This window comes from Leptonychotes weddellii, chromosome 1, assembly GCF_054177405.1.
Source record: "Leptonychotes weddellii isolate Sample4059 chromosome 1, ASM5417740v2, whole genome shotgun sequence".
Classification (NCBI taxonomy): domain Eukaryota; kingdom Metazoa; phylum Chordata; class Mammalia; order Carnivora; family Phocidae; genus Leptonychotes; species Leptonychotes weddellii.
Genome location: NC_138369.1, coordinates 149,138,049 through 149,163,717, shown reverse-complemented (window position 1 = coordinate 149,163,717; position 25,669 = coordinate 149,138,049). Strand labels below are relative to the sequence as shown.

The 25,669-nt window shown below is 40.7% G+C and overlaps 1 protein-coding gene across 2 annotated transcripts in view; it reads left to right on the top strand.

Annotated features, from left to right (window-relative positions):
- Nucleotides 1-25,669, top strand: part of CEP97 (centrosomal protein 97) — a 45,100-nt gene that overhangs the window by 3,751 nt on the left and 15,680 nt on the right. For both annotated transcript variants that reach the window (XM_081797557.1, XM_081797549.1), the window contains exons 2-7: nucleotides 11,878-12,053; nucleotides 14,259-14,401; nucleotides 15,013-15,171; nucleotides 16,199-16,300; nucleotides 18,144-18,257; nucleotides 18,816-18,982. In XM_081797557.1, coding sequence (XP_081653683.1) covers nucleotides 12,011-12,053; nucleotides 14,259-14,401; nucleotides 15,013-15,171; nucleotides 16,199-16,300; nucleotides 18,144-18,257; nucleotides 18,816-18,982 — 728 coding nt within the window. In that variant the 5' untranslated portion in view covers nucleotides 11,878-12,010. The remainder of the gene's footprint in view (nucleotides 1-11,877; nucleotides 12,054-14,258; nucleotides 14,402-15,012; nucleotides 15,172-16,198; nucleotides 16,301-18,143; nucleotides 18,258-18,815; nucleotides 18,983-25,669) is intronic.

The window sequence follows — 25,669 nt, the reverse complement described above, 5'->3', positions numbered from 1 at the left end:
CTCCCCATAGCATTCTCTTCTCAGGTGTGGGAGGGATGTGCCTTTTTAGAATCTACCATCATAGTTCCTGGAAGGCTGGTTAATCTGAAGACTTTCAGGCATTGACTTCAGGGAAGGCTTTGAAAGGAATGCCTAGTAACTAGATTAGAAAATGACTAGGTTTAAAAACTATATGGCATTAAAAACTATGAAGCTTTCTTTAAAATTATGAAGCATTAATGGGATACCTAGCTGGTTCAGTTGGTAGAACATGTGACTCTTGATCTTGGGGTCATGAGTTCGAGCCCCACATTGGGTGTAGAGATTACTTAAAAAAATAAAATTATGAAGAATTATTAAAATTAATAATTATGAAGTATACTTTAAAATCTAAATCTAATCAAGTCTTCATATATCTAACTACCAATTATATGATATATAGGGGACAGAAACATGTGAAACAATTCCACAGGGATGCAACTGGCATCTGCAGGATGACTTAACTTCTTCAACGATATGTGAATTGAAAGGAAAAGAGAAATTAGAGCCTATGGATAGGACTATCTGCACAAATAATTTTCAGGACCCAGTGTAAAATGAAAGTGGGACCCCCTTTTTCAAATAGCAGGATAAAGGTATAAAATATTAAGCTGTTTCCTTTCTTCAGTAATCTATCTCTTGATGTTTTATGGTGTTTTTTCATTTGCTATTTAATGTCATGCTCCTTTAGGCAAGGACATTCGCTAGGGATGTGCAGCCCCTCACAGGTGCCCAGGGACCTGCCTTGTGACTTGATGCATGTACTGGAACACACGAGGCCCAGCCATCTCTTGGGTTGCCCCTACTGTGAGGTTCTGGACCAACGTGTTATGCCCCCCCCCGCTGGGGGTGGTGGTGAGGGAGGCGCTGTCAATCTGGCCATCTCCTTACACTGTATTCCTGGCCTAACCCACAGAGAATGGGCAATCCTCTGGGATGTGTTATGTACCTGGGTCCTGGATGGGGGTGGGCATCAAGCTGCTTGCAGAATGCACGGCAGCAAACTGCAGAACCAGCCACTCTCCAAACCCATCCCTAGAAAGTGAGGAAGCAGCATGAAGTGGACCGCCTGTGAGCTGAGGCTTCAAGCCCCAGGCACATGCCCTATTATTCCCATTGTACTTCACTTACAGAACACAGATTCAAAAGATACCATTATCGCTAACCGAAACAGCAAATGCAGGGTATTAAACCCCAGGTGTGGGATGCTCCTGAGTGTTAGGCCCTGTGCGGCTGCATTGGTTGCGCAACTTGAATTTTTTTTTTTTTAAGATTTTATTTAGGGGGCGCCTGGGTGGCTCAGTCGTTGGGTGTCTGCCTTCGGTTCAGGTCATGATCCCAGGGTCCTGGGATCGAGCCCCGCATCGGGCTCCCTGCTCGGTGGGAGGCCTGCTTCTCCGTCTCGCACTCCCCCTGCTTGTTTTCCCTCTCTCGCTGTGTCTCTCTCTGTCAAATAAATAAAATCTTAAAAAAAAAGATTTTATTTATTTGACAAATAAATAAAATAAATTCTTTTAAATTTTAAAAAAGATTTTATTTATTTGACAAATAAATAACATCTTCAAAAAAAGATTTTATTTGACAAAATCCTCAAAAAAAAGATTTTATTTATTTATTTGACAGAGAGAGACACAGCGAGAGAGGCAACACGAGCAGGGGGAGTGGGAGAGGGAGACGCAGGCCTCCCGCCGAGCAGGGAGCCCAATGCGGGGCTCCATCCCAGGGTCCCAGGATCGCGACCTGAGCCGAAGGCAGACGCTTAACGATTGAGCCACACAGGCGCCTCACAACTTGAATTTTTCTTTAAAGATTTTATTTATTTATTCATAAGAGACAGAGAGGGAGAAGCAGGCTCCCAGGGAGCCCGATGTAGGACTCGATCCCAGGACTCTGGGATCATGACCTGAGCTGAAGGCAGACACTTAACCGACTGAGCCACCTAGGTGCCTAGATTAAAAGAAATTTAAGAACTTCTTCGACCGGGGGTGCCTGGGTGGCTCAGATGGTTAAGCGTCTGCCTTCAGCTCAGGTCATGGTGTCCAGGTCCTGGGATCGAGCCCCGCATCAGGCTCCCTGCTCCACGGGGAGCCTGCCTCTCCCTCTTCCTCTGCCTTCCTCCTGCTTATGTGCACTCTCTCTCTAATGATTAAATAACAAAATCTTTAAAAAAAAAAAAAAAAGATCTTCTTCAACCAATTGCAATGTATGGGTCTTATTTGAGGCCTGATTTGAACAAACACGCTAGACAGACCTTGGGGGTAATTTGAATACTGATTGGATTTTTTTTTTTTAAGATTTTATTTACTTATTTGACAGAGAGAGACACAGCGAGAGAGGGAACACGAGCAGGGGGAGTGGGAGAGGGAGAAGCAGGCTTCCCGCCGAGCAGGGAGCCCGATGTGGGGCTCGATCCCAGGAGCCTGGGATCATGACCTGAGCCAAGGCAGACGCTTAACGACTGAGTCACCCAGGCACCCCCTGGTTTGATTTTTGATGATATTAAAATGTACTGTTAATCCTTTAGGTGTTCTAATTTTACTGTGATCATGTTTAATTTTTTAAAAAAGTGTTGTTGGGGCGCCTGGGTGGCTCAGTCGTTAAGCGTCTGCCTTGGCTAGGTCATGATCCCAGGCTCCTGGGATCGAGTCCCACATCGGGCTCCCTGCTCGGCGGGAAGCCTGCTTCTCCCTCTCCCAGTCCCCCTGCTTGTGTTCCCTCTCTCGCTGTGTCTCTCTCTGTCAAATAAGTAAATAAAATCTTTAAAAAAAAAAAGTGTTCTTATATTTCGAGATACATACTAAATATTTATAGATGAAATAGCATGATGGTTGGGATTTGTTTTAAAATGAGAGAGCAGCCAGTGGGTAAGGGCATGGATGAAAAAATGACCAGGGACTGGTAAGAGTCGAAGCTGGTGTTGGGTAGGAGAGTTCATTAAAATAGTCTGTACATTGTTATGTACTCTTTTATTATTTTTTATTATTTATTTATTTATTTAAGATTTTATTTATCTATCAGAGAGAGAGCACAAGCTGGGGGAGCTGCAGGCAGAGGGAGGAGCAGACTCCCCGCTGAGCAGGGAGCCCTACATGGGGCACCCAAGCGTCCGACTCTTTTAAATACTTTTCCCTAAAAAAAGTTTCAATTATAATGTGCTTTGGGATAGAAAGATTTAAGTCCCACAATTCAATCCTGGAAAATAGGAAGGGTGAGCACCATTTGTATTATTCTGTAATTTAAAAAAGTTTTTAAGTAAAAAAATACTTTAGGGGCACCTGCTCAGTTGGAAGAGCCCACGACTCTTGATCTCAGGGTCATGAGTTTGAGCCCCACATTGGGTATAGAGATTACTTAAATAAATAAAACTTTAAAAATACAGGGGTGCCTGGGTGGCTTAGTCACTTAAGAGCTGTCTTCAGCTTGGGTCATGATTCCAGGGCCCTGGGATCAAGCCCCACATTGGGCTTTCTGCTCAGCAGGGAGTCTGCTTCTCCTTCTCCCTGCAGCTCTGCCTGTTTGTGCTCTCTCTCTCTGTCAAATAAATAAATAAAATCTTAAAAAAAAAACTTTAAAAATACACGGGCGTCTAGGTGGCTCGGTTGGTTAAGCATCTGACTCTTGGCTTCTGCTTAGGTCATGATCTCAGGGTCATGGGATCAAGCCCCTAGTTGGGCTTCAAGTTCAGTGGGAAGTCTGCTTGAGATTCTCTCCCTTTTCCTCTGCTCCTCCCCCCACTCCTGTGCACTCTCTCAAATAAATAAATCTTAAAAAAAATTAAATACTTTATACAAGAACAGCAGCTGTATTCATAATAAATACAGGAAAACATAGGAAACAGTGCAGAGCCCCATCAGTAAGTGAACACATAAGCAAACTATAATATATGTTTATACAATGGACTACTACACAGAAATAAAATGGAATGAACTTTTGATTTACACATCAACATATGAGTACCAAAAATATTATGCTAAGTGGAAGTAGCCTTACCAAAAAAAATGCCTTACTGTATGATTTTATATATATCAAGTTCTACATCATACAAAACTTTTTTTTTTTAAGATTTTATTTATTTGACAGAGAGAGACACAGCGAGAGAGGGAATACAAGCAGGGGGAGTGGGAGAGGGAGAAGCAGGCTTCCCACCCAGCAGGGAGCCCGATGTGGGGCTTGATCCCAGGACTCTGGGATCATGACCTGAGCCGAAGGCAGGCGCTTAATGACTGAACCACCCAGGCGCCCTGCAAAACTAACTTTTTTTTTTTTTAAAGATTTTATTTATTTATTTGAGAAAGAGAGAATGAGAGAGAGCACATGAGAGGGGGGAGGGTCAGAGGGAGAAGCAGACTCCCTGCCGAGCAGGGAGCCCGATGCGGGACTCGATTCAGGGACTCCAGGATCATGACCTGAGCCGAAGGCAGTCGCTTAACCAACTGAGCCACCCAGGCGCCCCAAAACTAACTTTTGATGGGAAAAAATCAGAACAGTGGTTGCTTCTGGGTGGGAAGGGAAGGACTGAGTGGGAAGGTATACAAGAGAACTTTCTGTGTAATGTTCTATATCTGTTTAGGTTTTGGGTTAACTACACAGTTTGTCAAAACTCAGGGAATGTTCCAGGGTGCCTAAGTGGCTCATTAAGTCTCAGGTCCTGATCTCAGGGTCGTGGGATCAAACCCTCCTGCCCCTCTCCCCCCACCACTGCCCTGCATCAGCTCCCCACTCAGCACTGAGTCTGCTTGTCCCTCTCCCTCTGCTCTTCTCTCCCACTCAAATAAAGTCTTAAAAAAAAAAAAAAACCACAACACCTCAGGGAATGTTCATGAAGATTTGAACATTTCATTGTATATAGATTTTACTTTAAAAGAAAGGAAAATAAATATGTATTGAGTGCTTACTGTAGAATTCTTTCAAATTTTCTATATATTGGAAATTTTTCCATAAGAAGATGTTGGAAAATAATTAAAGGGAGCCATCTTCTGGAAGAAACTGGTATTACCAATTGGCTCAAAAATGCAAGAGGAACAAAACATCCTGTTTGTATCGTTCAGTATGCATGTAGTAACTGCTTATTATTTTTCATATATTCTGTTGGTTCTCACTCATGTACTCAAGCTATTTTCTTTGGCTGGAAATCCTTCCTCCCTTCCACTGGCTAACTTCCTACTCAGATTTTATTTCATCTAAAACAGGTCTGGGGCACCTGGGTGGCTCAGTCGTTAAGCCTCTGCCTTTGGCTCAGGTCATGATCCCAGGGTCCTGGGGTGGAGCCCCGCATCGGGCTCCCTGCTGGGCGGGAAGCCTGCTTCTCCCTTTCCCACTCTCCCTGCTTGTGTTCCCACTCTCGCTGTGTCTCTGTCAAATAAATAAAATCTTAAAAAAAAAAATATACTGGATAGAATAATAATTAAAAATAATAAAACAGAGGTCTGCAAATAGTAAATATTTTAGGCTTAGTGGGCTAACAGGCAAGATTGAGGACATTATGTAGGTATTTATATAACAAGAAACAAATTTTTACAATATTTTCATTGATGAAATTTAAATATAATCAAAGTATTGAGTATGGGTTTTTGTAAAACAAAGAGAAAAGAGTAAATGACTTCATTTTCTGCTAAAGAGAAAAATGAAATTCTTTTTGGGAGAGGTGGAGGGTAGACAAAACGAATTTTAAAGCCTTTCTGTCAGTGTTCCACAGTAGTGGTTGGGGGGGGTCTTTTCATTTAGAAAAATTTCAGTCTTGACCCTGAGCTTAAAAAAAAATCCTATAGGGGCACCTGGGTGGCTCAGTCCTTTGAGCATCCCACTCTTGGTTTCAGCTCAGCTCATGATCTCAGGTTTGTGACACTGAGCCCCCCACTGGGCTCCGTGCTTAGCAGGGAGTCTACTTGAGATTCTCCCCCTCTCCGTCTGCACCTCCCCCAGCTTGTGCTCCCATGCTCTCTCTTAAATAAATAAATAAATAAATAAATAAATAAATAAATAAATAAATCTTTTAGAAAATCACAATAAAACATCAAATGCTGTGTGGTAGGGCAAATCAGATATTCAGCTGCTAATTCTGACAAGAATTCATGGACTGACAGCAAATGAAGTCCATGAGAACAAATGAAGTTTATTGTTAACACTACTGGTTCAATAACACCTGGTAGATTCAAATGTTTTCCACAAAGTACCTGTTGACTGATAATACAATGATGTTATAACCATAGAATTTAACACCTTACATTTTCACAAGTGTTGTAAATCTGTTAAGCTGAGCCTTTTTCTACTTACGTAAGTTTTAACACATCATAGCTGATTTCACTTCAGGTGTAATCAGTTAGTGTTTTCTCAACTTCTTTAAAAATATTCTCATCTGTTTCATGCAGGCCATTCATAGAGGCTATTCTTCAGTCATTTCAAACATTGACTTTCTGAATAAACAGGCACAAATAAGCTGTATCAATAACACCTGTCCATTTATTAAGAGCCATGGAAAACATTAAAAATAATTTTCCTTCACTAAATAATTTAAATTGACTATCAATGCTGCTCACAGAGCTTTAACACTTAAAGCAGCTGTTCTTACCTAAAAGCAAATGGTCTTAAACAAGTTTATTTTTTCTGGATACATTTCTTAAGTGACTGCAGTCAAACATCATTTAAAGTAAATGACTTTCCTTGCTTGGCTAATAAATGAGCCACTTGAAAACTCACTTTGGTAGCAGTCTTCCTTTCTTTTTTCTTTCTTTCTTTGAAGAAATTTTACTATGATGAGATATCTATTAAATTTTTCTAACTTTCTTGATTGATTGCTGTGATTTGGGAATATTGTGATGTCTGGTTAGTCTGGTAATATATTGTATTCTTTAGGCACAGATAATGGTTATTGCATAATAAACATAATGCTTTGCAGTGAATTTGATAAAATAATCCACATCTAACTGTATCTTAAAGATGGAATATTTTAAGTCTAGTTTTTTCTTTTTTTTGTTTTGCTTGATAGGTATTGTTGGTAATAAAAATAATAAAATGTCACAGTATGGTGATATGCATGGCACTTGAAATGGTGTCAAGTAAAAATGTGCTTTGGTGATTTGTAGTATGTAGCAGCAATCTGAAGTGGTAAAATGACACATGTGGTCTCAATTATGAATACTCTATTGTTCTGTAAAGGCAGCCATAGACAATAGGTAAATAAGCATGGCTGTATTCGAAAAATATTTTATTTATGGACACTGAAATTTGAATCACATATAATTTTATGTGTCATAAAATGTTACTATTCTTTTGTTTGTTTTCCAGCCACATAAAATGTAAAAGCTGTAATTAGCTGTAGACTGTACAAAAGCAGGAGGTAGGGGTGCCTGGGTGGCTCAGATGGTTAAGCGGCTGCCTTCAGCTCAGGTCATGATCCCAGGGTCCTGGGATCGAGTCCCACATCGGGCTCCTGGCTCAGCAAGGAGCCTGCTTCTCCCTCTCCCTCTGCCTCTCTCCCTGCTCATGCTCTCTCTCTCTGTATCTCTGTGCTTCAGATGAATAAATAAAATCTTAAAAAAAAAAAAAAAAGCAGGAGGTAGAGTGGATTCAGCTTATAGGGCATAGTTTGCCAACCCCTTGTAGAGATTATTTACATAAAGTAGACTTTTGAGTTTATTATTTTATTTGAAGGGATGAAAAGGAATTTGTTATTTTCTTCATAACATTTTCTTTTTTCTAGCTTTTTTTTTTTTTTTTTAAATTTTGAGTAGGCTCCATGCCCAACTGGGGCTTGAACTCACAACTCCGACATTAAGAGTCACATGCTCTACTGACTGAGCCAACCAGGCACCAGTTGGGAATTTGTGTTTCAGTTTAAAGAGATTGTTATTCATATTCCTTCTGTATTATAGACTTTGTGTTGTGGTTAAATATGAAAATCTTAGTGATTTCAAAATTTTAAAAGTACAGTTTTAGAAAAGAAAAAGCTAACATTTGCATTCCTCAGCTTATCAATATACTTTATATATTTCTGCTTGATATTATCCTTTCAACTGGAAAGGAAGAAAAGGTAAAAAATTTTTAAAGGGTATGAGATGGCCAAAAATAAATCACAGGGAGATTTTTTTTTTTAAGATTTTATTTATTTGACAGAGAGAGACACAGCGAGAGAGGGAACACAAGCAGGGGGAGTGGGAGAGGGAGAAGCAGGCTTCCATGGAACAGGGAGCCCAATGTGGGGCTTGATCCCAGCACCCTGGGATCATGACCCGAACCAAAGGCAGACGCTTAGCAACTGAGCCACCCAGGTGCCCCAAGATGAGATTTCCTGTTTATATTCTTGCTAGGACCTGAACCCCTGCCCTACACAGGGCTTAAAATAATGTATGTCCTCCTTGTAACTGTCAAGGAGTTAATGATTTCTTTGGCGTCTTCCAGCACAATAGATAACATCTAAGGAGTGACTAGGCGAGGTCATCATGAATGTTTTCCAAGACCACTGACTCCAGGCACCTTGACACCAAGACCCCTGGCTCCAGGGCATAAGTGGCTTTTGGAGGACACCTGAGTACTTGCCCTTGTTTTGACCAGTTCCTAGATGCTGACAGGACATGTACCACTGACCACCATCCTCAGTAAAAACCCAGACTCCAAGCAAAGAGGAGACTCATTCTCCTTTTCCTTTCTGAGTCTCCCAGATGCTCCATCTGTATCTGCTCTCTCTGTATCTTCAATAAACTCTGCTCTCACTTCCTCTCAGCTCATGTTTGATTTCTTTCCTACACGAAACCAAGGATCCTGTTGGCTGGTCCTGTGGGACCCTCTCTGGGTCCTCAGACCCAGCCAGTCTGCATCATTAAGAGCTTTGCCGTTTTAAAACTTTAAAACTTCAAAGTTATTATTACATTTACTTTTTAAAAATATAAGGTCTCATCCTAATCAGAAAACCTCCCTTGTTTTATCCAGATATATTGCACTATCCACAAACTTTGTTCTAGTTTCCCGTCTCTTCGTGTTATCTAAACTTGTATATAATGCTCTCCTGAGCATTAAGGTTAAAGGTTACCATCCACTATTACAACAGTCTCCTTCCTGCCACTGTTCTACTATTCAATTCATCCTTGTTATATGAGCAGTTTAACCTTCTAAAACACAAGTTTCATTTTGTCAATCCCTCACTCAAAAACAGCAAATGCAAATTAGTGGAATGAATGGTGAGAGGTAGGGTGAGGCCAGATAGATTATGCTGGCCCTCGAAAGTTGAATTACAAGAGTAAAGTATTTGAGGAAGGGATTAACATGATAAAAGGTGTTTTACTTAGATCCTGCCTGTAGCAGTGGGCAGACGCCTTAGAGATGCAGGTTATGAGTCAGGCTATCAGCTGTTGCAGAGATCAGGTACACTGTGCTGATAGGAAGGAAAGTGTTATGGATCCTAGGCCTGACCAAAACAAAACAAAAAACAAAAAATGCTATCTTGTTGAGAGGTTCATAGTGTTGGTTAGTAGAATTCTTTGATTTGAGCTTGCAAGGTTTAACATATATACAAGATGAAACAATTTAGTTACAGTGTAGCAATTTGATTTTAGATGTACAAGCTGTATCTGAAGCACAAGAGTTTCTGAGGTGTGATTTTAAAGGTTGCTGGTTCACTTAGGATGTGGGACTGTGCCCAGGAACATCTGGCCACTCTTTTATGGATCCAGGATTATACTTAGTTGACTCCATAAAAGGAATACTTTCCTCTGGATTCTAGGTCAGATGAACCAGACAGGATTCTGGTTCTGCTATTGCTATAAACTTGCAGGAACCTGTGCTCCTCTGGTGCCCTCTGAGCTTCCAGGATCCCTCTCCCAGGTCATTATCCTGCAAAATTGGAGAGAACTGTAAATGCTTTCTCCCTCCCTGAGCTAGAGACTCTCCTCAATCCTCACCAGATATTCCAGGGAACAAAGCAGGAGGCAGTATTCAAACTTGCTTTGTTCTTACACCTATATAGTAAGATTGTGCTTTCTAAATAAGGGACCTCGGGGCGCCTGGGTGGCTCAGTTGGTTAAGTGACTGCCTTCGGCTTGGGTCATGGTTCCAGGGTCCTGGAATGGAGCACTGCATCGGGCTCCCTCCCTGGCGGGAAGCCTGCTTCTCCCTCTCCCATTCCCCCTGCTTGTGTTCCCTCTCTCGCTGCCTTTCTCTCTCTCGCTAACTCTGTTAAATAAATGGATAAAATCTTTAAAATAAATAAATAAGGGGCCTCTTTGTTAGATGAGAAAGATTCCTAGTCTTAATTACCTCTTCAGAACTAGGAAATTTGTCTTCAGAATAAAACAGTGGGAAATAGAGTGAAAAAAAGTTAAGTTGTGCGAGTTAGAGGAAGACATGCCATATGATTTCACTCATGTGGAATTTAAGAAACAAAACAGATGAACATAGGGGAAGGGAAAAAAGAGAGGCAAATCATAAGAGACTTAACTATAGAGAACAAACCGAGGCTTGATGGAAGGGAGGTTAGCAGGGGAATGGGTTAAATAGGTGATGGATATTAAGGTGGCACTTGTGATGAACACTGGGTGTTTTATGTAAGTGATGAATCACTAAATTCTACACCTGAAACTCAGTTTTTTAAAAGATTTATTTATTTACTAGAGCGAGAGCAGGAGGGAGGAGCAGAGGGAAAGAGAGAGAATCTCCAGCAGACTCCCCACTGAGCATGGAGCCCAATGCGGGGCTGGATCCCAGGATCCCACAATCCCAAGATCATGACCTGAACCAAAATCAAGAGCCCCTCAAACGACTGAGCCACCCAGGCACCCCTACACCTGAAACTCATTTTACCATATATGTTAACTAATTGGAATTTAAATAAATACTTGAAATAAAAAAAGAGTTAAGGGGAGGTGTAGTCACGGAGATCAGAGGAGAACCCATAAAGGAGGAAAAGTTCACAGGATCAAGGGCCTGGAAATCTAAAAGTGTGAGTTAATGGACTTTCCCAAACCACGAATTGTCAGAGATTTTGTATATTGCTGTTTCAGAAAGAGGGGAGTTCAGAATAAAGATTGCAAGAGGGAATGGAGGCATGTGTAATAGAGATTGGAAGTTCCCTTTGTACATTCTGTCCTGCTATTAGGTTAGTCTCTCACTTCCTGTGAGAGCAGCTTCATTACCAACTGACCCCATTTGCAGCCTATGCTAATGTCTTTTCATCTACTTCTGAACTGTCTAGAGTCTACCCAACTTTTAAGCCCTAGCTCAGTTTCACTTCCTCCTTCAAGTCTTCTTTGAAAATTATTGTTTCCATTTCTTTCTCCATTCGCTGAGATCTTGTGTTAATAGTTACAATCATACTAGTTAGCAGGTAATAGTTATAGCAAAAGTGTGAGCCTACTCCCCTCGAGTTAGGCAGTGTAATTTTTGAGTTTGGAGACTATACTGTAAAATTCTTTCGTATATTCCTTGCAAAAATTCTAGGTTCATACTTATTAGATATACCCTCAGGTCTAAAGTTCTGTTAAATATTCAAGAACCACTTAAAAATACTGTATAAAACCTTCTATCCGAGAATGCTTTAAATTTTCAAGTTGAAATGTATCCATTTTGACTATCTTAACAGGATTGCCCAAGTCATTCCTATAGCAGAGCAGAAAACTTTCAACTTCCTCATTATTGTCAAAAGGGACAGCCACGTTAGAGACTTGTAGCAGTGAGCGCTGAAATTCGATCTGTATTAAATAGCGACCTTATAATCATCTCAATGGTAAAAGTGTCAAATTTCACAGACACCTAGAAAAGGGAGCGAAAAGATCATCTAACAACAGTTTGCTTATCTGTCAGATCAGGGAGTTCACCAGGGTTTCTAAACACACTGCGGCTCAGAGTCTAACCCGAGTTTTACGCCATTAGACGCAGGCAGCCAATTGGGCCGTCCGGTTGCCGTGCATCCTGGGAGCTGTAGTTTCCGGCTCCCTCCTCCTGACTCCAAACTCCACCGAGCAGCTGGAGGACGGTTGCTTGGTATTATTAGCAAGCGAGAAGTATGGCGGTGGCGCGCGTCGACCCGGCTTTGCCTCCTGGAGAAGGTAAGGCGACCCCCCCTTGAATCCCAAAGTTTACTCCATGGAACTAAATTAAATAGTTACCTGGTGGAGAAAAGAAGTCTGGGTTTAGGGGTGCAGTTCTGTACCAGTTCTTTTGATGCGGGCTGTGGGCGTCGCGGAGCCGCGCTGCCCTCTGGGAATTGTAGTTCCCGGGTGCTGTCTAGCTCTGCGGCTTTACGGAGAGGGCCGAGCTGGGGACTACATCCCCAGGGTCCTTCGCGCGGCCGGGAGCCTTGGCTCCCGCGCTTCTGAGGCTGCCTGGGTGGTGGGTTTCGGACTGCGATGGCCTTTCTTGGATTTTTAGTTTGAATTCTGGATGCCCAAGTGAAAATTGCCGGATCTCCATCTTTCGCTTTACGCATCTCCCTTATCCTCTCGGTTCCTATCACGTTCAGGAAACCCTCTCTCAAACATATCTCCTAGACTGACGTTAAACCCTTTTTTGGATGTGTTCGGTGGCCGTGGTAAAATTCAGGGTGACCGAGAGTCCACAGATATCCACCCCTTGTTCTGCAGACCAGGTTTTGGGATCGGGTTTGGTCGCTACCCAGCGGAGCGCGGGGTGTGGGTGCTTCTGTGGCCGGGAGTCGCCGGGCGTGAGCCGAGCTCCTGTGTTTTGGTTACAGCTCCGAGGCTCCGCAGCAGCCTTCTGGGTCGGGGGCCGGGCTGAGGGTTGAGGCCTCTCTCCACAGCTTAGACCAGGGGGGTCATTATCTAGGGGCCCTGACTTCTTGGTGGGGGTGAGGGGGATCGATGGTTCTAAGAGGTCTCTCGACCCCGTGGAACTGTGTGCAAAGACTATATTTTCCTTGGACAGTACACAGCTTTCACCAAATTCTCAGGGAATCCCCATGATCACCCCCAAATTCTGGCATCCATTAGACAATGAAAAGACGTTGAAACCTTTCAGGAGAGCAATCTCGCATAATTATTTCCCACAGTAATCTTAATCTGGGTATACATTTGAAATTGGCAGTTTCTGTGGCCCCACCCCTTTTTGATATCGGCTTCTCTTAAACTCCACCTCCTCAGCCCACCAAGGGGATTTACTGACAATAATAGCAGTAAACATTTACAGAGCACTTTTTATATGAGCCAGACGTTGTTCTGAGTGTTTTTTTCTTACATGATCTCATTTTCTCTGTAGAACAACATTATAAGGCAGATATTATTATCACCCTCATCTTGTAGAGTGGAAAATGAGCCCCAAAGAGATCTATTACTTGCCCAAGATACCACAGTGGTTATTGGCGGAGCCAGGATTTGAACGTCTGTGAAACTAGATTATTGAGTGCGGTATGCCAGGAGTGGGGCTAAGTTTTGTTCATATGGTTTCTGTTTTCATCCTCACCTCAATTTAATTAATTAGGTGTATTGTTCCCATTTTGTAGATAAATTAACTGAACTATACATTGATTTTAAAAATAGTTTGGGCACTTTAGGATATACTGGTAGTTAGGTTGTAAGCAGGTTGATCTCTATCAAAAGATTAGTTCCGTTTAAAAAAAGACAATCATTACTTAGCCACAAAATATGGAATAGTTCTTATTTATTTACTTATTTGTTTATTGAGAGAGCGCGCTTGCGCTGTCTATGGGAGGGGGTTGAGGGGAGGGTCAGAGAGAGAATCTTTTTTTAAAAAAATATTTTATTTATTTATTTGACAGAAAGAGAGAGCAAGAGAGGGAACACAAGCAGGGGGAAAGGGAGAAGCAGGCTTCCCGCTGAGCAGGGAGCCCGCATTGGGCTCCATCCCAGGACTCTGGGATCATGACCTGAGCCGAAAGCAGACACTTAACGACTGAGCCACCCAGGTGCCCCAAGAGAGAGAATCTTAAGGGTGGAGCTGACGGGGGGCTCCATCCCTGGACCCTGAAATTATGACCTGAGCCAAAATCAAGAGTTGATGCTTTAACCGACCTCCAGTAGTTCATATTTAAATGTGAAGAATTCCAAAGTATTATTGTGAGCAGAATATCACAAATTTCTAGGTGTAATATGATATTTCGGAGGGAAAGTGAACAATTTCAATCTGTGGTCATTTAGAACTTGATTGCCTTAATTTTTAAATCTTGATATTTATTATGCTCTAGTGTTTTCTAACTCTAAATATAGAGATTTTATGAATATAATTCCATGCTCAGCTTTGTATTTGTGTTTTCTAACAATTTCTCTTCTATCTTCAAGGATCAGTGGTCAACTGGTCAGGACAGGGGCTACAGAAATTAAGTCCAAACTTACCCTGTGAAGCTGATATTCATACTTTGATTCTGGATAAAAATCAGATTATTAAATTGGAAAATCTTGAGAAATGCCAACAATTAATACAAGTAGGTATTGCCATCTGGGGGAAATAGTTATATATGTTTATTATTTTACAAAACAATAAAATAACCTAACAAAGAGTAACTCTGCAGGCCTAGAAAGCAGTAAATCTTATCTTAAATTTTTACATGACAATTTACCTTGAAGGTGAACACATGTGCTACATTTAAAATTGACTAGAAAAAGAAGCATTTGTTAAAAAAACAAAACATTTTGTGTTGGCAAAGTGTTGTGTTGTTAAGATAACCTTTTACATCATGATGAAGGTAAAGAGTTCATTCATTCATTCTGTTAGCAAATATTTATTGGGCTCCTCTTATGTATCTGGCACTCCTCTCAAGTAGTTGCTCTGTTAAAAATGTTTTCTCTTGAACAGTTGGAGAGGATCTGATTGCTCAGCTTTACGTATATTTTCCATTGCTTAGGAACAACTTAGAACAACAACAACAACAAATAGTTACACTATAGAGTATTTAGATAAAATATGTGAGAAGTTCAAATTGGGTTTGTATATTTGGGAATGTTTGGCCATATAAACAAATCTTTTTAACCACCCTCATGTGAAAGTAATATGCATATTTTATTTCTAAGAGAATGATATGTTTTCTTTCCACAGTTGTCAGTGGCTAATAATCGGCTGGTGCGAATGATGGGTGTGGCCAAACTGACCCAACTCCGGGTGTTGAATTTGCCTCATAACAGCATTGGCTATGTGGAAGGGCTGAAGGATCTAGTACATTTGGAATGGCTGAATTTGGCAGGAAATAATCTCAAGGTGAATTGTTTCTTTTTTTTAGTAGTTGCGTTTTCTTTTTTTAATTTATAAAAGTATTCACTGTAAAAAAAAACTCAAGCAGTATAGAAATAAATAGAATAAAAAGTGAAAGTATCTACTCCCACTTCCCAGGGATAATTTTAGTTAACATAAACTGAAAAAAAAATTTATTTTGACACACATATGCAGTATAATATTCCTGCTTCCATCACTTAGTAGCTCTGTATTGTTGTGTAATAAATATCTCCATGTCTTATTTTTTGATATGTTAGATGAGTGGACTCAAATGATATTAATAGCTCACTTATTTTTTTTTTTAAAGACTTTATTTATGTACTTGAGAGAGAGAGAATGAGAGAGAGAGAGAGAGCATGAGGGGAGGAGGGTCAGAGGGAGAAGCAGACTCCTCGCTGAGCAAGGAGCCTGATGTGGGACTCGATCCCGGGACTCCAGGATCATGACCTGAGCCGAAGGCAGTCGCTTAACCAGCTGAGCCACCCAGGCGCCCAATAGCTCACTTATTGATCAGTTAATTTATGCTAGGTACTATTGTTTGCACCTTAACTGTATTAACTCATTCAGTGTCATGACAGCCTATGAAGTAGGTAAAAAATCATTATGTCTATTACATAAATGAGAAGCTGAAGTACAGAGAAGTAAAGTAACTTGCTTAAGGTCACATAGCCAGGAGTAGCAGAGCCAGGATTTGAATCCATGCAGTTTGACTTCACTCTTAACTTGTAAACTCTGTACTGTACCAACTGTCATGTGTTATCACTAAGGTTTTTTCAAGCTATAAATATCTGGGATGATATGATCCTCTCCTCTCGGGATAATGAAGGTAGAAGCTTGCTATATAACAATTTACCAAATTCTGTTATTACTACTTCCTCTTTCTCTTGATAAATTCTCCTCTGCTTCCAATAATAAGCAGAGGAGGCAGGAGACTCAGCTATGAGGAACTAGGGAAGAATTTCATTTTTTGATTTTGTGTACATGAACTAGTGTGATGCTTTTCTTGTGATAGGTCATGGAACAAATCAGTAGCTGTGCAGCTCTACAGCACCTTGATTTATCAGACAATAACATATCCCAGATAGGTGATCTATCTAAATTGGTATCACTGAAGGTAAGTGTGTCATTTCTGACATTTTCTTGTCATTTCTGAAATTTTTATGTCATTTCTGAAATTTTATACTAATTTTATACTAATATACCAAAAGAAAGTGATCTGATTGGCCTAAAATCAGCCTATTCTGTATGGAGAACAGATTGTGTACATTATGATAAAATTTCTGTTAGAGCACCAGAAATTAAGTATGTAACTCTTTGTTTTTAGTTTCTATAATTGATTTATTTTAACTAGAACTGGTCATTGTAGTTAAGGTTAACTCTTATTTGTCATCTATGAACATAATGAAATCCCCTTTATGCCTAATCAGCCAACATTAGCAGCTTTAGCTATATAATATGTAACATGTTGGTAAAGTTGAGAGTTATCATTCCTGAATTTGAGTTTGTTTTTTTGACACTTGAGATTGCTGTTTTTTGAGTAAAACGTATTACTAAATTTTCAAAAGGAACTTTAATTTAAAAAGTAAACCTGTAGCGTATAGCACTTTTTATGGAGGGGAATTTATCATGCAATCAGATAAGTAACAGTTGCAATTACAGCTTCAAAAACATGTAGGCTTTTTCCACATTTTTGCATCATTGGATATTATTAGTATCATATAACTCATTAAGCCTTAGAAGCAGTATTATTAGATCAACTTTCCCCACATCTTTAGCATAAATCATTTTTAGCAATAATTACTCTAAACAATCTGATGTGTCCAGATACTAAGAATTCTGATGAACTACGGATTTTTTTTTTTTTTCTGGAATGATTATTTTATCAGAATCCTGGGTATTAAACGCCTTCAGTTATTCTTCATTGTTGTTGACTTAATTTGAGTCAGCCTCATCTGCAAGTAGCATATTGTTCCTTCCTTAAGCTTTTAGTTTTCAAGAGAATACAGTTGTAAATTATAGGTTGTGGGTTACCTCTTTCTCTTTTGGAAAATTTGCTTTATATGTGATTTATTTTATTTTATTTATTTATTTGACAGAGAGAGAGAGAGCACAAGCAGGGGGAGCAGCAGGCAGAGGGAGAGGGAGAAGCAGGCTCCCCGCTGAGCAGGGAGCTTGATGCGGGGCTTGGTCCCAGGACCCTGGAATCAAGACCTGAGCCAAAGGCAGATGCTTAACCAACTGAGCCACCCAGGCGCCCCTATATGTGATTGTTTTAATGAATGTTTTCTTTTACTTTCCTCACCCTTTATTTTGCTTGCTTCCTTTTTTTTTTTTTTTTAGAGAGAGAGCATGTGAGGAGGGTGGTAGAGGGAGAGGGAGAGAGAGACTCTTAAGCAGGCTCCACACCCAGTGCAGAGCCCATCACAGGGTTTGATCTCATGACCCTGAGATCATGACCTGAGCCGAAATCAAGAGTCAGACACTTAACCAATTGAGCTACCCAGGTGCCCCTTGATTTTTTTTTTTAAGATTTTATTTTTAAGAAATCTCCACCCAACATGGGGCTAGAATTCATAACCCTGAGATCAAGAGTCACATGCTGTACTGACTGAGCCAGCCAAGCACCCCTATTTTGATGTTTTAAAAGGAAATGAACAATATGTTGGAAATTGCTCAAGTTTTAATAATTTAAATCTCAAAAAATGCTATTTATTACACTAAGCTATATGTTCTTGGACAAATCTTTAAACTTTCTTGAGCTTAGAATGTGGACATGAAAAGAGAGAGTTGGACCAGAAGACCACCTAGGACCCTTGTAGCATTAATAGTCTGCTTTGTAAGTGATGAAAAGTATAATAAAATAGATCCTTTTATTTTTATATGCACCATTTTAGTTATGTCAAAGTAGATAAATTGTAATCTTTTCATTTGTAATTCATCCTGTTTTTATTTCAAAGACCCTGCTTTTACATGGAAACATCATCACCTCTCTTAGAATGGCACCTGCTTATCTACCCAGAAGTCTTGCTATACTTTCCTTGGCAGAAAATGAAATTCGGGACTTAAATGAGGTAAAATTGGAGGGTATTCTGTGGGATCCAGGAAGCTGCAAAGTACCGAAGAGACTCAGGAGAAAGTTGTGAGCTCACTTGTTAACTGTGAGCATCTTGGAAGATACTGCCAAAAAGATGAAACACTTGACTCAAGATGATCATTATTTTTCTTTCTACTTTTTCTTAATGTCAGTGGGTCATTAAGGCTTAATTTCATTTGTAATGCTGCCACTGTTATTCCATTTGGAACTGATTTGTGGTAGAGGTATATCTACGTTAAAGGGATCAATAAGGACACTGTACACCTTTCTCTGGCTGCTATTATGTTTTCAAAGTAGGATTTTCTCTGTTAGGAAACAGTGCTGATACTTTGTAAGGTATTGTGCAGCAAGGACAGATGGCCATATTGATAGAATTTTGGAAGTCAGTGGATAATGTAAGAGTGTTACTTGTTGCTTTTCAGAACAAGAGGGAAATTGTTACATTCTCAAATTGACAAAGATGTGTACTCAAAGGAAGCCCTGTGCTTAATACTAAATAGTCCATTTCATTCAACAAAGATATCCTTTGTTCCAGATCTCTTTTTTGGCATCCTTAACTGAATTGGAACAGTTATCGATCATGAACAATCCTTGTGTGATGGCAACACCGTCCATTCCAGGGTTTGACTATCGGCCATACATTGTCAGCTGGTGCTTAAACCTCAGAGTCCTAGATGGATACGTGATTTCTCAGAAGGAAAGGTGAATATGACCTTTTTTTTAAGATTTTATTTATTTGAGAGAGAGAATGAGAGAGAGAGAGCACATGAGAGGGGGGAGGGTCAGAGGGAGAAGCAGACTCCCCGCTGAGCAGGGAGCCCGATGCGGAACTCGATCCTGGGACTCCAGGATCATGATCTGAGCCGAAGGCAGTCACCCAACCAACTGAGCCACCCAGGCGCCCTGAATATGACCTTTTTAATGTCACATTTATCATGGAAGTTACTGAAAAGACCATTTCTAACTTACTACAGATTACTAAACTGAATATTTCTTAAAATGTGCATTTAGGAATTAAGATCATTAATGCAATCATATAGCAAACTAACTATATGCTGGTCATTTAGGATTTTCTGTCCTTTCTAAGAAAGGATAAGAAATAAATATCAGTCTGAGAGGTTGGGGCTAGTGAGTTTAACTTAATGCCCAACATACAACAATTTGATTACTGAAAGTTCTTTTGTTAATTGGTTGTTTGCAGGGCTTAGAGCATTTTCTATAGAAATCATATTATGGATGCTGTGTAGGGTCTCAGATCAATCCCACAAAAGCTTCTAATCCATCTTATATGTAAGGGCAGTATTAGTAATAGGACCCGGGGTGCCTCAATTGTTCAGTTGGTTAAGCATCTGACTCTTAGTTTTGGATCAGGTCATGATCTCACAGTGTGGGTTTAAGCCCTGTGTTGGGCTCCGTGCTGAGCCTGGAGTCTGCTTGAGATTCTCTCTTTCTCTTTCTGCCCTTGCCCCTGCTTGCACACATGCATGTGCATGCTCTCTCTCTCTCTCTCAAATAATAAGGAAAATATTTAGGGGTACCTGGGTGGCTCAGTCGGTTAAGCGTCCCATTCTTGGTTTTGGCTTAGGTCATGATCTCATGGGTTGTGGGATCAAGCCCCGTGTAGAGCACTGCACTCAGCGTGGAATCTGCTTGAAAGATTCTCTCCCTCTGCCTCTCCCCCTGCTCACTATCTCTCTCTCTTTCAAATAAATAAATAAATCTTTAAAAAAAAATTAAAATCTTAAAATAGGACCTAATTACCCTTTATAACAATGATTCTGTGGGAAAATTCATGCAGAGTTTCAGTTTGGAACTGGTAGCAGACATACTGATTGTCCTTCTCTACTCATAACATGTGAAGCAGCAGAAGTGGAAACTTTCGTATCTCTAAGCATTGATGGTTTCTGCACTTGGAGCTGGGACCCCTACATGACGGGGTCTTCTGGGCACTGGCACATGATCATTGGAATCAGAACTTTAGGGGAGATAAGAAACTAGGATGTGAACAAGAGGGGGTGGAGTTGGAGGGGATAGTATGAATTGAGATGAGTTTATTCTCTTCACTTTGCCTCATTTCACTTTCTCCTCTCAGTGTGTACATACATGCATTCATGGACTCAACAGGTACATTATTCCTCACCATTTTTGTCCACTTCTACTAGAGACTGGTATATCTGCTTGAGGAGTATCCTGGTGGAAGGATGAGTGGTAGATTACAGACAGGGTTTTCCTTTTCCTTCTTCCTGCTCTTTCATCTAGTTGCTGAATAAGATGTGAGGCAGTGAGGAATGATAGCCAGGACCTACATAGTGGTGATGCTGGTGGAGGGTGAGTGACATACATCAGGTCTAGTTTGCCTACAAAACAAAAAATTGTGGCTTTTCCTTTCTCTTGCAGTATGTGTTGCTACGTACTCAGAAACTGATTCTGTTTTCAACTATGGATAGTTCTAAAGCTTGAATATGGGCTTACCTTGATTATCTTCTCTGACTTTTCCTTTCCTTTCCTTTTATTTTAAGATTTTATTTATTTGACAGAGACACAGCGAGAGAAGGAACACAAGCAGGGGGAGTGGGAAAGGGAGAAGCAGGCTTCCTGCTGAGCAGGAACTCGATGCGGGGCTCGATCCCAGGACCCTGGATCATGACCTGAGCCGAAGGCAGATGCTTAATGACTGAACCACCCAGGCGCCCCCGACTCTTCCTTTAAGAGAAAAAAAATACTTGTCAGATTTTTCTATATGAGTAGGATTGGCAGTATTGTCATATATGGGAGGTAGCATGGTGAGATAGGCAGAGAGAAGGGTTTGGTGTAAAGAGAGACATGGGAAAAGGGACAAGAGAAGAATTCACATGTTTCCCTGCCACTCATTAGCTGTGTGGCCTGGGCAAGTTCCTTAGCTTCTCTGAGCTTTAGTTTTCTCATCTGTAAAATGTGGATGATACTACCTAGCTTTTAAGAATGAGGATTAAGGCTAATGCATATGGCATAATATTGGCCATATGGTAGGTGCTTAAAAAACGGTAATTGTCATTATTACTAAAAGATAGGGACTAGGAATCGAAGCATTTTGTAGAAACTAAAGCAAGTGTTAAAAAGCAGAAGATATTTGGGGTGCCTGGCTGGCTCAGTTGATAGAGCATGCAACTCTAGATCTCAGGGTCATGAGTTCAAGCGCCATGTTGGACACAGAGCTTACTTAAAAAAATAAAAAGCAGAAGGTATCTGTTGAATAGATGAATAATAATGCGAAGGCTATGTTTCTGTACAGTGGAAATGGTTTTAATCCAAGTGACTTTAAGGTGAATTTGAATGTTTTTTAAACTTTCTCTAATCTAAGAGACTTCAGGAGGTAGGGAAGTGTGGGCTTTCACTTGGGGTGGTCTTTCTCTCTGTAGGGTCATCCTACACTAAATAAATATGGGGGGAAGGAAGAGGTGGGAGTATAGCCCAACAGCAAGTTTCTTTTCCCCCCCAACATTTAAAAAAACTTGCAAGGTAGCATATAATTCAGATGTAGTTAAAAAAATAATATTTAGAAATACCTACATAGTCACCACTGAGAATAAGAAAAGAACATAACGAGGGCGCCTGGGTGGCTCAGTTGGTTAAGCGACTGCCTTCGGCTCAGGTCATGATCCTGGAGTCCCTGGATCGAGTCCCGCATCGGGCTCCCTGCTCGGCAGGGAGTCTGCTTCTCCCTCTGGCCCTCCCCCCTCTCATGTGCTCTCTGTCTCTCTCATTCTCTCTGTCTCAGATAAATAAATAAAATCTTTAAAAAAAAAAAAAAAAGAAAAGAACATAACGAGCATTCCAGAGATTTCCTTTACTTTGCTCCCATCAGAACTCCCCTCCCCACCATAAATAACCATTGTACTGCCTTTTTGATAATTCAGAAAGATTATTTTTTTCCTGGTTATTATGAGGTTTTCAACCAACTTCCACCAGAGTAGCTAAAATTAAAAGGACAGACAATACTAAGTGTTGATGAGTATGTGGAGCAATTAGAACTCTCATACACTGTTCTAGGAGTGTAAGTGGTGCAATCACTTTGAAAAACTGGCATATTTAGTGAAGCTAACCATGCAAATACCCTATGACCCAGCAATTTGACTTCTGGTATATATCCTACAGAACTAGGTGCTTATGTCTACCAGAAGACATGTACAAGCATGTTCATAGTAGCCTTACTCATAACAGCTGCAGACATTTTGGAGCTATTTGGTACATTTGGGAAACAATCCAAATGTCAGTCCATAGAAGAATGAGTCAATAGTTACATGCAAACTAAGGAACCTAGATTGTTGTTGATGCCATAGTAGAGAAAAGTGCTGCTGCAGTTGATGTCTGAGACAACTCTGTAGTCTACACAGTGCTTCTGTGTTTGAAAACAACTCTGGAAGTATTCTAAGGGAGAGCTCTTGTATTAAAATTCAATCCCTGAGCAGTGTTCAAAACATTTTCCTGGTCAACCTTGGGAATTGCCCTGAAGGACAGGAAGGAATTTCCAGTTTTTGTTTCTACCCAGCCTGTTATTTGCAGGGAACATCCAGATTAAACATTTTCTTCATTATGACTGAGCCAGCCAGGCACCATGGAAAGTATCCTGGGTGCTTTGATGACTTTAGGTAGCCAGATCTTGAGTGTGTGTGTCACTGGAAAGTAATTTGAGCTGTCACCCATCCCTGTGGTGCTGTGGCTGAGTGGTTTCTCAGAGGCACACCTATGGAAAGACCAGCACCTTTGTGCAGTACCTCAGTATTTGGAGTTCTTTCTGAATTTGTTTCCATTTCTGTTTGACTATTTATAGCACCTAGTCCCAAGCTACACTTCTGTTGTTTAGTTGGAGATTAGAATTTAGGGAGCAGGGTGCCTGGGTGGCTCAGTTGGTTAAGCGACTGCCTTCGGCTCGGGTCATGGTCCCGGAGTCCCGGGATCGAGTCCCACGTCGGGCTCCCTGCTCAGCAGGGAGTCTGCTTCTCCCTCTGACCCTCCTCCCTCTCATGCTCTCTGTCTCTCATTCTCTCTCTCGCAAATAAATAAAATCTTTAAAAAAAAAAAAGAATTTAGGGAGCAGAATTTTGGAGATGTTTCTTTTTTGAAAGGATTTTTAAAATACATACAGAAGTAGAGAGAGTACCATAATGAACCCCTAAATACCCACCATGCCACTTCAACAGTTACCAACTTTGCCAGTCGTTTCACGTATCCCCACATTTTTGTTGGAGTATTATTTATTTATTTAAGATTTTATTTATTTGAGAGCACAAAGAGAGAGCATGAGCGGAGGAGAGGGGCAGAGGGAGAGGGAGAGGGAGAAGGAGGCTCCCTGCTGAGCAAGGAGCCTGACATGGGGCTCAATCCCAGGACACTGAGATCATGACCTGAGCCACCCAGGTGCCCCTGTTGGAGTATTTTAAAAGCAGATACCAGATATCATTTCATCTAATACTCCTTTTTTTTTTTTAACGAGAAAGATTAGATTATTTTATTCTATTTTTTAAACTCAAACTTTTTTTTATTTTTCTATTTTTATTTATTTAAAGATTTTATTTATTTGACGGAGAGAGAGAGAGAGAGGGAACAAGCAGGGGGAGCAGTAGGAAGAGGGAGAGGGAGAAGCAGGCTCTCTGCCAAGCAGGGAGCCCAATGTGGGGCTTGATCCCAGGACCCTGGGATCATGACCTGAGCTGAAGGCAGATGCTTAACTGACTGAGCCACCCAGACACCCCTAAAACTCAAACTTTTTTTTAAAGATTTTATTTATTTATTTTAGTGAGAGATAGAGAGTGTGGGCAGGGCGAGAGGCAGAAGGAGAGGGAGAGAGTCTCAAGTCGACTCCACGCTAAGCATGGAGCCCAATGCGGGACTTGATCTAATGACCCTGAGAGAGCATGACCTGAGCCAAAATCAAGAGTTGGATGCTTAACTGATTGAGCCACCCAAGTGCCCCAAGAGCAGATTGTTTTAAAATTTTCTCTCTTAATCGTTGTTACTTGTTATATTATGTAAATTGTTCCTTCAGTTTCAAGAGAAGAATCATATTCTAATGATTTGAAATTAATATGTTAGAGCTGAATGAATTTTAATTTTATTTTTCTTTGAATTGTCAGTGATGTTTTAATGGGTAAGGAGATTTTTTTACCTAGGAGAATATTTTATGGATTAATAAACTTGTGTAATGATATGTTTATTGATGAATGTGAAGCAGAAGCAGAGAAACATGTTACAGTAGTTGATGCTAGGCAGTTTGTGATTTTCCTCACACACTTAAAACTGTGGAATATTCAAGTCAGAGCTTAGTTTCTCTCCTCCTACTTTCACTTCTCTTTCCTTCCCAACTACAAACCATCTATAACTTGGAAATGTTGCTTGCTGGCTAGTATTAAAGTTGGTGATTATCCTTTAGTATGGACCTCTTTTGGGAACAGCTTTTCAACACACCATTTGCTTGGCAGGAGAACTTACGGAAATTTAGAGCAGATTTCAAGAACATTCTGAATGGTTTTTTTTAATTTTTAGAGAACGAGAAAGCGAGTGAGCACAGGTTGGAGGAGCTGCAGAGGGAGAAGGGAGAGAGAGAGAATCTTAAGCAGGCTCCATGCCCAGTGTGGAGCCCAACACAGCGCTTGATCCCACGACCCTGAGATCATGACCTGAGCCGAAATCAAGAGTCAGATGCTTAACTGAACTGAGCCACCCAGGCACCCTGATCTTTATTTAATACACAGACTCATTCTTGGAAGAAATACTTAAATTATTTTTATTAGGTAGAATAAAATTTTTTTTTAAAGATTTTATTTATTTGTCAGAGAGAGAGAGTGCACAAGCAGGGGGAGCGGCAGGCAGTGAGAGAGGGAGAAGCGGGCTCCCTGCTGAGCAGGGAGCCCGATGACGGGCTCCATCCCAGGACCCTGGGATCATGACCTGAGCCGAAGGCAGACGCCTAACGACTGAGCCACCCAGGCGTCCCTAGAATAAAATTTTTATCTTTAGACTAAGATTGGGATTCTGAGACTTCAGTTAATCAGTTAGGCATACCTTGTATCTCATTATTAGAAAACAGTTTTTCCTTTCTTGTGATACTGGCAAATCACAGAAAATTAATCTTATTTTATTTGCACTGTGACTCTTTTGCATGATTTAATGAGTTATCAAAGGGCCAGTTTTCTTTCAGTCTATAATAGAACTCGGGTGGCTTGACAATTTTGGACTGTAGTTTGTATGATGTGGATACCTTAATATCACGGTCCAAGTAAATGGTTGTGGATTGAAAGTGATTTTCGAACTATTTGCAAAATGATCCAACCTCAACTTCAAGTTGAGGGGTAGATTTAGGTATGGTGAAATTGAGGCAATGGCATGTTAATTTAAAAAAATTGAAACATA